Raw genomic sequence first — 18,366 nt, forward strand, 5'->3', positions numbered from 1 at the left:
TGTTAAACTAGAAGTCCCGTTTTGTTTTTATGGCTTTTAAAAACATTTCACATCACTTTTATTTTGAATACTTTTGACACCATTATCCTCTAATAGCTTAACTTCATCAAACAATTTCGAATAAGGGGCTTTTATTTTGGCAACGTTTTTTTATCGTGTTATAGGCTTTGACACATCTAATGTAACATCAACAAATTCATATTCACTGCCTAAAAACAAATAAAAGGATTCAACAAATTTCAACTAACCATAGCAACCTATTTTATAACATTCAACAAAATTCAACAATAGTAACCAACTTTATAACAATAAAAAAAAATTCAACATAATAGAACTAATAACAATCAACAAAATTCAACTAACAATAGTAACCTAGTTTACAACAATCAATAAAATTCAATAATATTCAACTAACAATAGCAATCTACTTTATAGTAACTAATTTCTTGATAACATATATCCTTCTTTATGGAATTGCTTTTGATTCTACGTTTGTTGATTAACAAGTAGAAAATTTGATATAAAGATTAGTAACCACTTCAACATTAATTTTTTAGTCGATACAACCTCCAGAAAATCGTCGGCCTTGAAGGGTGTTAGGGGTGTACTGGCGTTGTTGGAAGCAATCTCATGTAAGTGGATATGAAATAAAATTTGAAAAATATTTTATCTCCTTAAATTCGGGTCCAAAACTGGTTTTTCCCAGAATGTCAAATCGAACCGTTAAAAGAACTGGAAGTGGAAATACTATGTAATAACGAAAGCCGATAATCTTCGATGAATGTAAACAGGTACCGGAACGATCGTGATCTAACAGGTCTATATGTTCACCACTAAATTTAACCCAAGTTAAGAAATAAGAAAGCGAGTTGATCAATTTAAGTTTTCGACTTTATAATCAAATTAAATGTTTACTGTATTATTTATATGAGAAATTAAATATCCTCCTACCTTTTAATCCTTCCAATCCTCCTATCAATTTAAATGATGACATGTGTCATATTAGTATCCTAAAATATCATTAAATGAGTATTAAATGTTACACATGTCAATATTTCATTGGGCAAGAGGATATGTAGGAACAAAAAGTAGGAGGACATCTAATTTCTCTATTTATATACTAAATAGCTGTTCAAACCAAAAGTTATATAATAAAAAATATATGACGCAAAAAAAATTAGAAATTCTTTTGATTTTATTATAAAATTTATAAATCTTTTATTGCTTCGTACTCTTTTATTACACTGACGTTTAAATACGTCTATCATACCACATTTTTCAAACTTCACCAAAATATATATATATATTCCAACCATAATATATATATTACATGAAAACATTTATAATATTTGATAGACACGACACTTACTTTATTAATTTATTCGGTTTATTACATGCATGGCGATGAATGAAACGACGTTAAATCAAGGTTGCTGTGAATCCATTGGGTTCAACATGATCTCATCCAGCGAGAAATCAAAGAAACCATTGTTCTCTTCTTCTTGATCGACAACATCTAAGGCCTCTGCCTGCGCTGAAGATTCACCAAATGACCATTCAATGTCTCCTTCAATTTCCATTTCACGATCATCAAATAATTCGTCAAGATATTTTTTAATCTTGTCATCACATGTGATGACAGAGAGGAGACGTTAAAGTTGTTGTTGCCACCTTCATTCGACGAGCTTATAAAATTACCACCACCATTGGAGACAATTTGTGTTTTGTCACTCGTGGACAAATTTTGGGTTTTGGACATGGTATGCGGTTGTGGATTGATACTTGTGACTGGAGCGTCTTGTAACAGTTCTGTCTTTTGTTGTTTGGAACGAGGCTGAATATGAGTGTTCCAATAATTCTTCACGTCATTAGCAGTTCTTCCAGGTATTCTTCCCGCAATTAACGACCACCTAAGATTAATTAAAATCTACATTAACCTCCACACACTACAAGATTTAATGGCAATAACGCGACCCATGTCGCTGCTAATGCTACAAGATTTATTTTATTTTATTTTTCTTTTTTGATCGACACTAGGCTTCAAAATAGAATCTTTTGCAATTCGAACTTGTGTCAACTCCATAATTTCTTACCGGTGCCAAATTATCACAACTCCATAGTTTCTTACCAGTGGTAAATTATCACAACTAAATAACCCGTTAATATTGGTGATATTTATTGTAGATTTATATTTAAATAGTGCTTGCCTGTTTCCTAGAATCTTATGGAGCCTAAGCATGAGATCAACTTCATCTTCAGCAAAATCACCTCGTTTTATATTTGGCCTCAAATAATTCAACCATCGTAGCCTGCAACTCTTTCTACATCTATTTAACCCTGTAAATATCATGCGAAAAATATTAACACGGAAAGTAAAATAACAAAAAGCGTCGTATTAATTAGACAAAATTTTACATAAGTAGTCCTTATGGTTTATCAAAAATCATAAACTCAATCTTTGCAAATTATTTTTGACAAACATAGTCCATCTGGTTTGCAAAATACATGAAAAGTCATTTTGGTAACACCATTAGTTTTCGTCTTTTATTGTGAGGATAATTTGTTTTTTTAAAATAGTAATAAACCATAATAACCATTAATGTATTTTTGTCTATTTTTTATGTTTATTAATTTATAGTTTTTCTATTCTTTTACTTTAACAATTCAGTTTAAACTTTGTAAAATATTATTTTTACCGATTTATTTTATAAAATTTTGTGTTTATCCTCGATAGTATATATATATATATATATATATATATATATATATATATATATATATATATATATATATATATATAGAGAGAGAGAGAGAGAGAGAGAGAGAGAGGGTAGGTTCAAATATTGATTGAGTATGTAGGGATTAATATAAACTAATCTTCTAAAAATCTAAATAATGTATATTAATAATTTTATTTTGTAATTAATATCATTAATTACCTAAATCACCTTTTATCCCTTATAATTATTATAATTAAGACTACTTACCTTAATTTTATTGATAACCATATTTATATTTGTTTACCTCTTTCTTTAATTGCCGCAATCAATACCATCGCCACGTCATTTGACGAATATCATTAATTACCTAAATCACCTATTATCTCTTATACACTTTTTAAAAATACCTCCCATTCTTGTTAAGAATACATCACATCTTATAAGAATATTGCATGTTCTTTAAGATTATTAGTTCTTTTGATGTAAATTCCTAATAAGAATGGATTGAATCTTCATTATTTCTTTTTAATTGTTGTAATTATTTATTATTTTGGTGTCATTTCATCAAATGAGGAGTTTTCTTTTAAGAATTGTTTCAATTTTAAAATATTCTTTCTTTGTTGTTGAAATTATTTTAAAAATACCTTTTATTTTAAAGAATATATATAAACATTCTTTAAGAATGCTCTTGATTAAGAATTCTGATTTTGGAGAGGATGTACGCCGAAATTTTTTTAGGCTCTACCTTTTATAAATTTATAAATTTTGAATTTTGTTTGGTTCATGGATTTTAAATTTTGAAAGAATATATAAGTATTCTTTATGTATTATAGATAATAATTAATATAACGAATTTGATTTGAATGAGTTTGTAAAATTTATGGATTTGACTAGCTACTTTTCTAAATTTACGTGTTTATTTTGAAATATGTGTGGGCATAAATATACGGCAGTCAATGTTGTAACCTGAATTTAGAACTTATGTTCATTAATTTTTGTTTTTGAAACTTATTGTTTTGTGCACTTGTTGCTTTATATTTTTATGTATCTACGTTTTGAATTATTTTTTTTACATTTTCATTCTTAACGTTATGTACGTTTCCAAAGTTAAGTAAAATCACATATAATAACTCTCGTTCGTTAACTTAAGAATGGTATTATAGTGGAGTTTATCTATGTTTCGACGTAATTATTGTTTTTACATTTTGTGTTTAATTTCATCTATGTTTCTACATATGAGTCGGGTTACACATAACATATATAAGGACTTTCGTTTGTTAACATAAAAAATTAAAAAAAAATACTATTTTTTTACATGCTTTTATATATATATATATATATATATATATATATATATATATATATATATATATATATATATATATATATTCGAGCTGGTCAACATTTCTACATAATCGACGTAAATTTAGAACTTTCGTTCATTAATTTTAAAAAAACTTATTCGCTTTTATATGTACATGTCGGATTAAATTCGAGTTCGTTTACGTTTCAATGCTAATTAATTTTTATGTTTTTCGGTATTATTTTGTCAACGTACTTATTTTCTCATACATAATAATAACTACGAAACATAATAAATTAAAATAAAATAAAATAAAATAAATAAATACATTGAAATATAGACCAACTCGAATTTTTACTAACACGTAGATAAAAAAGAAAGTAAGTTTTTTTTTTAAAAAAATTAATGAACAAAAGTTCTAAATTTACGTCGAATGTCGACACAAAAATAAAAATAAGCATGTAAAAATTGTTTTTTTTTAAATTAACGAACGAAAGTTATTATATGTGACCCGAGTTGTTCTCAATAAATGTACATAAGATTAAGTATAAAATGTAAAAATAATTATGTTGATATATAAATAAACTCGAATAAAATAAAATTTTAAGTTAACAACCGAAAGCTATTATTTATGAATTGGCTCATACGTAGGTAACGTACGTAAAATTAAATACGAAAACATTAAAAATTTATTTAGAAATAAAGATGAACTCGAACTTACAAATACATGCATAAAAATAACTAAGTTTTTTTAAAGAAAAAAATAATAAACTGAATTTCTAAATTCAGGTCGAAAGGTTGATTATCTTGAATTTATGCAAACACATATATAAAAATGAGCACATAAAAATTAGTTTTTTTCATATAATGAACAAAAGTTATTATATATAAACTACGGGGATACACACAAATTTAAAAAATGAAGGATGAAAATAACATTAAGTAAAGTTTAAAGTAAAAGAATTAAAAGTAACATTTTAAAAAGAAATCACAGAAAAATAACAAACTCAACATAAAATATAAACAAAATTACATAAATGATCCATATCATTTACCCATAGTTACAAAATCAGTCCATACTGCCTAAAAGGACTAAATTATCCTTAAACTAATAGGCAAAAAGTAATAAAATTTAGCAAAAAGGATCATTCATGTAAATTTTGAAAACCAAGGTATCATGTACGTCAAATTTTTTAACAAAGACTGAGTTTGTAGCATTTGGTAAACGATCATTTATGTAATTTTGTCTATTATTTTTCTCTATTTTTCAAACTGAAAAACTATGCGAGGACCATTTTGTAACACGATAAGACTTGCAAGGTCTGCATTACCGGTTCTGCGAGGAATAAGGTGCCATTTCCCTTCGCCGTATTGTTCAATATAATCCTTGAGAAGCTTATCTTCATGTGCACTCCATGCACCTTTCTTCAATCCTAAACCATCGCTACTGCTTGGTGTCATTTCTTTTGTGCTAATTATGCGAATTTTATTCGTAAATATATATAAACGTGAAGTTCAAGTTGTGGTGAATCTTTCTCTATTTATGCCTTAATAACGTACAAAACTCCATGCATCAAACCTAATACACCACCTCTTTAATGACCGAAAACAAATGAATGTTTCTAACCCCCGTTCTCATTATCAATACAGGCAACCTAACATGCACCCATATATTTCGACAAAAAGGACAAAATTGCTAAAATGGTCCCTCTGGTTGTTAAATATAAGTGATTTTCCTCCAAAAACGTTTGATGGTGAATGAATGGTATAATTTTGTGTACTTTGGGTAGTTTTGGTACTTATATTGTTAACTTTACTAGATTGGGCCATAACTTGTTAAAGTTGACAACTTTACATCCAGGGCCGGTTCATTTACTTTTTATAACCTGGGCGAGAACAAAAAAATAATTCCCCTATGTTAATAGACAAAAGGTAAATATAAACAATTTGATAAGTACACATTCACTGTCAAACAAAATCAATAAACAAAAACCTACAAAATCACCTAAAACGTTGCAATCATGTATTTTTTGTATTTTATTTTACATTAATTAGCAATTTGTAAAAACTCACTCTTGATACATAAAAAATGATTGACCATTCAATCCCATCTTTCTTGAGTCATAATACATCGGAGATACAGCTTCAAGAGCTTTGATTTTGACAGCTCAACCAATATTTCTGCAACCATTTTAATTCAATTAGTCCCAGTTCTATCAAATATAATATTGAAAAATGTTGCCCATTCAGTGAAAGTAACACTAATCGGTAGCATGTAAATATAAAGATACAATCATCAAAATATATAAATCTTTGTTGTGTGTGCATGATCATTAGGGGTATATTTTGTAATCAATGGATCTATGGATCTGTAAATAAAATTAATTTCACAAGTTCACCGTGAATTTTTAAAGCCTTATGAAATCAATTTTACAGCGATGCTGCCCTTTCTCACGTCGGAATTCAGTGGAAGAGTATTGGACTCATTCTTTTGGGCCATTATTATCCTTAGTATAGATATAGGTGGACATTATGCCCCTAAAATTTTTGTTGCCTTGGGCCTAAGCCCAAGTCGCCGGCCCAAGTCGCCCAGCTATGTGGTCGGGTCTGTTTACACCCAACGATCATTTCTACAATTTTGTCTTTTACCAAACCAGAGTGACCAATAAATATTATTTTATTGGATTATTAGTTTTTTAAATTTATTATTTTTTAATTTTTTTAATGGTTTAATTAATAAATAAATATGTTGGATCTCGCACAATAGATGATTTTGTGTTTGACTTTTTATGCGAAAGGAGTTTCGTAGTTTATGTTTTTTGGTCTTCACCTGTATATGTAAGATGATATCTTTGATATCGTAGTTTTTGTTTTCGTAGTCTAGGCTAAACATCTTAAATCAATCTGTCTTGACAGACTATCTTAGCTGAGGTGTTATGACCTCATTGGTTATATCTTAACCGACTTCCTTGTAGAACTTATCTAAAAGGAATGTTGGTTAGCGAGTGAGACTACCTTTTGAGATTGTTCTTATGTCTTTGTAATTGAGTATATTTTACTCTCTAACGAAATTTAGATCTTATTTTTGTCTTTTGTTCATTCAATAGCATATGTGAGTTATGATTTCGTTCTTATAGAATCATATAATCATACAAAATATTATTTTTATTATGTAATATTATTATATTAATAAATATTATTTTATTGGATTATTAAATTCTTTCAATTATTTTTATCCTTAATTTCATGTTTATTGGATTATTATATATTAATAAACACTTTTTAATTATGCATCTCTCTTTTTTATTGAATTATTAATTCTTTTATTTTATTCAATTGCAAACTATTTTTTATTAGTTAATTTTTTTTAAATATTTTAAATTAGTTTTTTAAATGTTTTCTATATTATTTAAAAAAAACCCAAAAAACTCTCACCCACCCCCTCTCTTAATTTATTTTAAATATTTGGAACATAACATATTTTAGATAACAACACCACCGTCACACGTTCCAATGGTAGTGGTACTATCTAAAATATGTCTCAAAACCTGGTACGAAAAAAGGAATTAATCCAATTAAAATGAAATTAAAAAAGAAACTAAAAATCCAATAAAGTAATAATATTTCTTATTATATAAATATAATATATTAAAAATAAATTTTATTAATATATAATAATCAAATAAAAATGAAGTAATCCAATAAAAAGAAATGAATTAAAAGAAATTAATCATCCAATAAATTAATATTTATTAATATATAAGTAATATATATTAAAACTAATATGTATTATGATATAACAATCTAATAAAAAGAAGATTGTAACATCCTAATGATGAGGTACTTCTAATTTGACCCTATAATTGTTTAATATTGTATATTGGTCCCTAAGTAAAAGAAAGAGTGGAAAAGGCCCTTAGTGGTATATTTGGTAATTTCGGACTTTGGGAGTACGTTTGGCCACGTGTGAGCGCTAAGTGTACTAGGTCGCGCCTTAGTATGTTGGGAGTACACCTCGTATGCAGGACATACGTGAGGATCGTGCAAACCCTAATTTTTAGGGTTTGGCTCGTATTTAAACATCAATATAGCCTTACATCTCATGTTTATGCAGCCTCCTTCTGTGATTAGGATTTCTTTCTTGTTTGCAACCTCCATGAGGTATAAAGCTTACAACTTTACCACTCCATCTTGTAGATCTAGACTTTTGTTCTTTTAACACACTTTTTGGTCCCAAAATGGTGATTCTTCAGCACGGCATGTTCTAGACCCATTAAGTCATCCTTTCAGACCTTAAGAAGGGTCTTGAGTCATAAAAATGGAGTCATAATGGGTGGTTTTACTTCGTGCATTCTTTAGAAGGTCTTAATGTATTAAGATGTCTAGTTAAGAACCGAATGGACATGCAAATTCATAAAGTTGGAAACTTAATGACTCTTGATGATGATTTAGCCTTGGATCTGAAAGTTGGATGTAAGAGCTTAAGGCATTAAGCTCTTAATGAATTTTTGAGAAGTTTGGGCATACGCCCTATGTAACCTGAGTACGCAGCGTGTACGTATTCAAATCTCCCATTTACGATCAAGATTTGGAGTACGCCCCGCATACGCGTTATGTGTCGACTCGGCTGAGTTGACTCGACTAGGTTAACTTGGTCGGGTTGACTCAGTTGACTTGATGATTTTGACCAGTTTGACTTGACATTGGTCAAGGTTGACCAAGTTTGACATAAGGGTATTTTGGTTATTTTGGATTGAGTTTGATAATTTGGTCATTTAGTTAGATTGGTGATGGTTGGTGTAACGCCTATAGATCCGGGTTAGTCAATTTAGAGACAATGATCATCAAAAATGAGTTTTTGATGGAAGATTATTTAGAAGGAGTAATCTTAACCAAGTTGTAGAATTTCTCACAAGGGTTACATACATATAAAGAATGTCGAAATCCGAGTTATAACGAAGAAGTTATGGTCCGTCGAAGTTTCGCAACAAAACTGGCACGACACTACGCGACCTAAATAATGAATTTATGATAGATGGATTTTTTGCCTTAGTGATCTAAACAAAAGTTGTAGTATACGTTAAACCGAAAGTGTGCATAAAAAGAACTTCCTCATGCGCGATGTGACAACCCGAAATTTCTATTATGTACAAACAGTATCAAGTCAATAGAAGTCAGAACAGTTGCAGTAAATTTTCAGACTTTTTAGTATAAGTTTGAGTATTTCAGGATTTACACTTAAAGAGATATCAGGAGAGAGGATGCACTAGGGTTTTGTGCAACTCTGTTATTTCAAAACTCTATGATATTAGAGTTCATTGCTTGAATAAAATATTTTCTGTCAAAAAGCCCAGGAGTATAAATATGATTATGAGCCATAATTATTCATTTGTTACATTTCCAACTAGAGAAAAGCCAAATTCTCTCTCACGGATCTTCGGAATTTCATCCCAAAATGTGAGTACTTCCATCTAGTTGTATTATAGAGCTTATTATGTGCTTAATAACCTAGAAATCATGTCAAAACATCAAGATTAAAGAGTTTACGGCCCAAGAACATCTTGGACCGTAAACCCTTCTTTAAGGGCCAAATGAGTGCCTAGGTCCCTTCCTTTTGCAATGAAACTATGCTAGGCTTGTACCCTAATGTGTGTAGAACTAGAAAACACCCAAGAACACCAAGAATAAGGTGTTCACGGCCCAAGAAGTTGTTGGACCGTGAACTCCAAACATAAGGGCCAAAAGGTGCTTTAAACCCTCCAAAAGCGTTGGACACTAGCCTAGATTCACTCCTAGTTAATTTAGGGACTTGAAATCACCAAAAACCCATCCCCATGAGAGATTACGGCCGTAATCTCTAAGGGTTATGGTTCTTGGGCCGTGAACATCAAATAAGGGTACCAAAGTGTGCCTAAGGCCTTCGTTAGCCTTAGATAATTGTCTAAAACCTATCCTAGATGAGCATGGGACTTGAAAAAATAAAAATACCCATTTCCATATGGGTTTATGGCAGTAAACCCAAAAGGAAATGGCCTTGGGGCCGTAAACTCCTCAAAGGAGTGTATTAATGCCCTAAACCCTTCCAAGGATTAAACCATCAAGTAGAAATGCTTCTAGGGAACATGTAAAGCTTCAAAGCACCAAATAACCTAAGGCTTAGGAGCTTACGGCCGTAAACTCAAGGGTTTACGACCGTAAACTCCTTGTGTGTTAGTTCTTGGAGAGTAAACTCAAGAATGGGGTCCTTTGGAACCCTAAACCCACTAGCCTTGTCCTAGAACAACTTAGATGCAATCCTTAAGGCTTATAACACTTATATAAAGTGTTTATCATGTTCTAGGATGTCTTAACATTTTCAATTAGTAGTTTTAGACTAATTGGGTACATATATGTGTGATTATATGTTAACTAGGATCATAGGGTGTGTTCAGGACTTCACTTGACACCTAGCAATCCTACGTCTTCAGTTCATCCGTACCACTCACTGCAGGTGAGTTCATACCCCTTAATCAATGGTTTAAATGTTTTTAAATGCTTTATGGGGGGATACAAGTTGAATACTTATAGTTATTACATCAATCACATGTGATTAATAACTACAAAACCAATAATTTTCTTACTGTTCAAACTGTTTTGCTTCAAACTGTTTTACAAATTCTTATACTTATCAAATACATTTACTTAAGCTCTGTTATACTTATTATCAATTGCACGTCTATGTATGTATAGTTATATAAGCAATGTTTAAAAGGCTTAGGAAGGCCTGCCCGCCTTATTTCCTTTTCGCCGTTGAGATGTGGTCTGGTGGGGTATCGGGTATCCGCCCGAAGGTCGTTTAAATATTAGTTATATATCATGTGTACATATATAGTCATAAAGGTTCTTCCAGTTCATTCAATACCCTTGGGTAGCAAGGGTATACTTCCATGTTTATACGTACCAATTACATCACTAGTAAGTTACCATAGGGGTAGCACAGGAGGATACTAATATTATTACTAGAATAATAAAACATACAATGAGTCAGTTCATTCATGAGTCAGTACGAGTAATACATACAGTCCATTACTATACATGTTAGATAGAACATGCATTACAGCTAGCACACGTAGAACATTTAAGTACATACAGGCTAGACAGAGAAAGAGTACACTTTCAGTTAGCACATTTATTACATATACATTCATGAAGTTATGTGAACCATTGAGTGGGTCATGGCACTTCCTGCCATGACCGCTCTTGTATCCCGAATCTCCTTAATTGGGGAGCGTATGAGTTTATGTATAGATCTATACTGGATTGACTATCCTACACCTTGATACTCGCTACAGTGGGACTTGCAAGTCTACGGGTGCCAAATGTCGTTTCTTACGGCGTCTTACATCATCATTTTACTAGAGTTGGTAGCAGGATACAGGTCGATCACATGTTACTTGGAACACCTTTTGTTTTAAGGTAGTTAGTACCACGGTAGTCACTTAATACAAATACTACGGTACGACAATATTTTCCCATTACATTCACTTCGTGAATATTCACACGATGCACGGTAATGTAGAAACTATATTTTTGGTTAATTATAGTCATAATTGGAAAAACACACACTCTAACAAGAAACATACACACAGACACGAGATGCCTTGGTAGAAGGCTACAATTAGTAGGAAACATAGGGTTTTCTAGGAGAGTTCAAACATTATACAAAACCTTATACAAAACATCTTACAGAAAAATCTTACAAATGTTTTCTTACAAACTCAGACATTAATATACTTATGATCTCACCAACATTAAGCTGATACTCGCTTTCAAAATAACTTGTATTCTTAGGTCACCACTAGACAGGTACAGGTGCCAAGCTTTGGAGAAGATGAAGTTCGTTCAAGACTCATCTTTTATTTTGATATGTATATTTTTGGTGTCTATAACTTTGACAGAACACACATGTATGAAATTATATTATTAATGCAATGGATGATGTTGTTGCTTGTTTACTACTATTCATTGTTGTGATACTGTACATGACGTCCTTTGCCCCAGAATGTTTCCGCCATTCATGGTTTTGGGGTGTGACAGATTGTTATCAGAGCATTGTTTATAGTGAATTGAGTATATCAACCCATAAAAGATATACTAACTATAAATACATTGGGATTAAAATACTCTAACTAAGAGTTTATACTTTAAATATTTAAAATATTTAATTAAGTATACATGCCTGCATTCATACTAAAATCAACGTCACTAAGACTGTACAAAAGTATTACGATTGTTGGGCAACACAATTAGACTTAGAGACATATGATCAAAACTGGGATGATATAGCCTGATCAACTATATTATCCGAAGGTTGACTAGCATGTGCCTAAGTGTGGTTGTGAGGTTACAACAAGTCAAAAAAACTTACCTACAATACCATAATGAGAACAACAGAACCTAAACTTAAAATACTATAGGAGTATTTTGCATTACTATAAGTTACTTATGTGCTAGATTCTTATACCTCCCTTCTCGCGTAGATTTAATGGCTGGATTCCACATTCCCGGAGACCCGTACTATCCCAACCACGACAATGCAGGATGGATAGAAGATGAACCAAAAGATGATCACCCAATTCCTTTGGATGATCATGAAGCTGAAGGCTCTTCTGATGGTTCTGCCTCAGAGCCAGAAGTCAACAACCTACCCCCAGCTGATCAAAACCCTAACCCTCGTCCAACATTTCAAGGACCCACACCCCTGTTGGCAACAAAATTGAATACGTGGAGCCATGAACAGGGTCAATCCATTCCTTATAAAGGAGACAGAAGTTTCTACAACCTCACTAATGGAGGTTCTGCTGACAGAGTCCTACCCATCATGGTTCGTAGGATTTCTCGGAACACGATACTGGGTCAATCATCTATCAATCGAGTCTTGGGGATTGACGCCAACACTGGTGTTAACACTGTCCACATTCGCCAGCTAGAGTCTGCTCATGAAAGGAGTCTGGTCCACAATGCAGCTCTTCAGAAGGAACTCAATGAAACGCGAGTTGAAGTCAGAGAACTTCGATCTCAGCAAGCAAGGGCTGATAGGCGTATGGGGGACATAGAACATCTTCTGTCAGGATCAAGGACTCACTCTGGTAGTTCTCGTTAGACATGCACACAAAAACCGGTTTGGGCTATAGGATCCGATCCGATCTGAAAACCGGATTTGGTCAAAACCGGTTTTGACCGAACCGGATCGGATTGAACCGGCCACCGGATTGAAACTGGATCGAGACTTCGGATAGTGAATCGGATTAGACCCCCGGATCGAGAACCAGATTTTGACCGAACTGGATCCAAAACCGGTTTGAAACCGGATTTTTTGTTACCGTTAAAAAACAGGAAAATTTGAAATTTTTTTTTAAAACTAGCCGTTAGAACTTAAAAAAACGGCTACTTTGACTTTTTTTTTTTTTTTTGACTTTTTGGCACTTCTAAACACCTATATATACCTTTCATTTGCTACATTTCAATTTTACACAAAAAATTTACTACTTATTTTCATAATACTCAAAAAAATGAGCTCGAGAAATTCAACCGCGGGTCAAGATTCGGATGCAACGGTGGTTAAAATCATACCAACCACTCGGAGTAAAGAAGTGTGGGAACATTACGATTTGTGTTTGTTGTCGAACGGGAAGGAAAAAGCGAGATGCAAGAAGTGCGGAATGATTTTGGGAAAAGATGGCAATAGCACGTTAAGGAGTCATACAACAAAAACTTGTCCGGCTGTAAAAGGTCAAAGCGATCCAAGTCAACCAAATATTACTCCCGACGGGTCGATCTTCATTTACAACAATGATGACCTTCGTGAAAGCTTTTGCAAGTTCGTGATTCAAGAGGGCTATCCTTTCAACCACTTCGACAACCCACGATTAACAAGGATTTTGTGGGAAAAAATGCAACCGCAATACCGGCAAGTAAGTCACACTTCTCTTAGACGTGATGCTTTAAAGTATTGGGATATAGCCAAAAAAGATATGCAATTGAGATTTTTAAATATAAAAACCGGTGTTTCTTTAACCTATGACGTTTGGTCCTCCGTCGGTAGTTGTCCCAAAAGCTATCTTTGTGTCACAGCACATTGGATAGATCCCTCTACTTGGGTAATGAACAAACGAGTTATTGCTTTTGAACTTTTTGCGCATCCTCACACGGGGGCAAGATTATTTGCAATTTTAGTAAGCGTTATAGAGACTTATAATTTACGCGACAAAATCTTCTCTATTTCGTTTGACAATGCAAGTAACAATACCGCCGCGGCAAAAAGATTAATTGCAAAATATAAACCTATTTTGGATGGCTCATTTTTTTCATACTAGATGTGTTTGTCACATTATTAATCTTGCGATACAAGATGGTTTAAAAATGATAGATTCGACGATTGAAAAATTCAAAACTACGTTAACTAGAGTTTTTGGAAAAAATAAAGCTACAATGGAAAAATATCGAAAGTTTGCCATTTCCATTAACGTAACTCCATATAGTCCTCATTGGGATTGTGACACTAGATGGAGTTCAACATGCATGATGTTTGAAAGTTTGACACGTCAAAGAATCGCTTTGCAATTATTTTACGACACAATTTCAAAAGGAAAAAACCCGGTTTCGGATTATGATTGGGATTTGATTGAAGAGTTTGTGGAAATGTTAAAAGTTTTTAAACAATCAACCACTTTTCTATCGGGTGTGTATTACCCTACAAGTCCGTTGTTACTAAATGAATTATGGTTGATGTCCGCACAATTGGAACGTTTTGAACAAAGAAGTGAAATATTTGTTTTGGTTACGAGACCAATGAGACAAAAACTAGTCAAATATTTCAAAGAAATGCCACCACTTTTTACTTGCGCCGCGACATTAAACCCATGTATCAATGTTACGGGTGTAGAGGCTTTGATTACATAAATTGCTATGTCTTTAAATTTGCACAAAGATAACTCAAACTACATCTGTAACCAAATAAACATTTTTAATGATACTTTTACTAATTTGTTTGACATTTACGCTACAAAATATGGCAATATGTCAAACACTTTTGCAAGTGTAACCGACTCTACTAGCGGTGCATCGGGTAGTGGTGGGGGTGGAACTGATTTTCATATCGACCTCGATAACTACCTTTTGGAGGAGCAAAACAAAAGAGCATGCACATTAACACCTAGTAGCGAACTTGGAATTTATATGGGTTCAAACTTTTTAAAATTCATGAGTGCACCACAATTTAAAAATTTGGGTCTTTTGGCTTGGTGGAGAGAAAAGGAAGCACAATTTCCTATTCTCTTCGTCATGGCCCGTGATTTACTGTCACACCCCCAAACCAGAACGGCGGAAACGTTCGGGGGCGGAGGACATCATATTCAGTATCATAACAGTTCATAGAAAGGAAAGTACACACCACCATACATATTAAAGTTTCCAAAATGTTTACATAATTGTATTCGTTACATGTTCAAAGTTAAATACACAAACATCTTTCAAAAGAAGTAATTAACGTCAGCACGTTAATCCCCAAAAGTTGATTTCCAAATCTGCTTAGCGGATCCCTGAGAATACAAGTTATTTCAAAGAGAAAGTGTCAACAATTAAGTTGGTGAGTTCATGAGTAGTGTTTTGAGAAAATGTATGCCATTCGAAAGTTCGTGTATGTTTTCCAGAAAACGCAGTATTTCAAATGTAAAGAGTTATGATTCGTTGTGTTGAAAATGAATGTATTAGATCCAGAAAATCCCATATTTTCCCTAATAGTTGAAATATGAATTGTTGTGTTTTCCAAGAAAAACCCTTATTTTCTTATAAAAGTATGAAATGCATATGGATGTTCGTGTTATAAGTTGTAAATAATTGCACCAGGAAAATCCCTTATTTTCCTATTAGTTGTTTGGTTTGTATATAGGAAAAACCCTTATTTTCCTAACATAACTGGCAGTCTCCAAGACCGAAAATCGCAAGCAACCGACGTGCTTAAGAGTTGTGTCATAGTTTTACATAATAAAGCTATACGAAGATCGCACTTGTTAGATGAAGAATAGTTTTAATAGCTACTCGTTCATAAAAGCATAATACCATAATAATTGTATATCCGATGAGTTTTATAACCATACTAAACATAATATGCCTGTAGCGACGTTCTTCAGGCGTCGTAGCGTTATGAAAAACTGTCACCCCAAAGGACGGACTGTAGCTAACAGTCAGGGCGCGGGATCATGACTTCCCGTGTAGATCTATACACATTTGACACGTTCTCCGAACGGGAGACTCTGGTTATAGACAGGACTTCTAGCGATACCTTCTAACAAAAAGGCAGTATTTGAAGATGTACATGTCTCACGGATTCTCAACTAAGTCTGTATTAAAGTAATAGTTTTGTATGCAAAGTTTATCCTTTTCACAATGTTTGACAAAGCATAAACCATAAGTTCTTTGAATGTGTAAAACGGTTTAGAAACGATGGTTACCCTTGATATGATGTATTTATATGTAAATGTATAATTAAAACATATTTCTATTTATAAAACATATTGTATCCCAAGAGGGTAAAGCTGTGTTGTGAGGTGTTTTGCATGATAATAACTTCATAAGATAGTTAAAACAACAGTATGAAAAGTATATCAAAAGATCGATGTTTCGCACGATTTTAGTCGTGTGTTTACTTGTATTCCCCCCCTAAAAGAGTATTAAAAGCATTTAAAAACGTATTTAAAGTGTGTTTGTAGGGGTATGAACTCACTTGAATGTTTGAAGAAAGCGAGCAGAAAACCGGGCAGAGTTTCGTCTCGGGAAACGGATTTTTCTCGGGATTCTCGGGAATCTCGGGAGTCTCAGGAGTGTAAAACTTTCTCCCCACCTTAGATATGAAAACTGGGCCTTTGGGATGACTCCGAGGGTTGAAACGCAAAGCTTCAGCGTGAGAAGGGAAGGAAATTAGCAAATTTAGCCGGCACCCTCGCATCCCTTATATAGGGTCTGGAAGCCTCGCGTACGCGGGGCGTACGCTCGTACGCAGGGCGTACGAGACGTCGTGGCTTACCGCATCCTTGGAAGAAACATCGGAGCGACGTGGACAATCTGAAGCCCTTGATTTGAGTACGCGGGGCGTACGAGGGTACGCTGGGCGTACCTCGGTCCTATCTGCTGACGCCTCTTCGGATATTACTAAGAGTTTATATTTAAATTTGTATTTATTTTAAATAAACTTCTAAAATTCATATCTCCTTCATACGAACTCCGTTTTCGACGTTCTTTATATCCACGCGAAGGTGAGACTACGATCTACAACTTTAGTTTAGATTCCGTCGGCAAATTATGAAATTATTTTTATTATTTATTTATTAAAATGACATGATTAAGGAATTTCTTTAAAAATTCATAACTTCTTTATCTGAAGTTGGTTTTTGCCAGACTTTTTACCGCTGAAATACCATTATCGAGACCTTCGATTCTCGTTTAGGTCATTCCGGCCAAAAGTCGCTCGATCTCCGATTCGAGTTTTTACGTAACTTCGTATTGGCAGTTTTTGTCGGAAAACTTAGAATGGTCATAACTTCTTCGTTATAACTCGGATTTTAGTGTTCTTTATATGCTTGGAAACCTTAAGACGATATCTATTACATAGTGTACTCCAAACAGAGCCTTTGAATACTTCATTTTTCGATGATATTCTAATTACTTTTTCAAAGAGGTTACAAGACTTGAATTTCAAGGACCTGAAAGGATGGGCTGTTACATTTAATAACCGTCCAAGCTTCCACGGTAGATTCGGAATCCGCTTTTTCTTTTAGTGGAAGAGTTTTATCAAAGTTGAGGACGAATCTTACCCCGGTTGCGGTAGAGGTTTGCGTTTGCTTGAAGGATTACTTGGATTCTGTGGAACGTATACAACACTTGGCATCACTAGAAGGCCCACTATCACAAAATGTTGAACCGGAGATCATGGATGAAGAATATGCACAAGGCTTATCAACACCTCCGGAATACGAAGACGATGACGATGAAGTCGAAGATGAAGACGGGGATGAAGAATATGGCATTGATGAGACCCCTAGTTACTTACGTGGCGGTTGAAGAATAATTAAATGAACGCGACACGAAGTAGAAGACCACAAAAACTATTTCCATTTGGCTAAATGTTATAACGCCACTTTATTATTATTATTATTTAACTAGTTTAAAAACTCTTTCTAATTCGACGTTTGATGTATGTTTTAACTATTTTAATGTACCCATGTTGCATTTTGTGTTATATTTGAGGTCCAAAAAATGTGTATTTAAAAAAATAGAGAAAATCGGATCGGATTTCGGATCGGATCG

General features: G+C 33.1%; 1 protein-coding gene and 1 pseudogene across 2 annotated transcripts; one reads left to right on the forward strand and one right to left on the reverse strand.

Moving 5' to 3' along the window:
- Window positions 1–1,424: 1,424 nt before the first annotated feature.
- LOC145051023 (transcription factor WER-like) lies at window positions 1,425–5,525 on the reverse strand (annotated as a pseudogene). The gene is made up of 3 exons (XR_013683445.1): window positions 5,355–5,525; window positions 2,208–2,337; window positions 1,425–1,910 (listed from the first exon to the last, which is right to left on the reverse strand). The product of XR_013683445.1 is annotated as a transcription factor WER-like (transcript).
- An 8,968-nt stretch (window positions 5,526–14,493) lies between these two features.
- LOC145049673 (zinc finger BED domain-containing protein RICESLEEPER 2-like) lies at window positions 14,494–18,120 on the forward strand. The gene is made up of 3 exons (XM_078998050.1): window positions 14,494–14,926; window positions 14,993–15,352; window positions 17,813–18,120. Exons 1-3 carry the CDS (start codon window positions 14,494–14,496, stop codon window positions 18,118–18,120), a joined length of 1,101 nt encoding a protein of 366 aa, XP_078854176.1.
- The last annotated feature ends 246 nt before the right edge of the window (window positions 18,121–18,366 follow it).

This window comes from Lactuca serriola, chromosome 5, assembly GCF_051521515.1.
Source record: "Lactuca serriola cultivar US96UC23 chromosome 5, Lser_US96UC23_V15, whole genome shotgun sequence".
Lineage (NCBI taxonomy): Eukaryota > Viridiplantae > Streptophyta > Magnoliopsida > Asterales > Asteraceae > Lactuca > Lactuca serriola.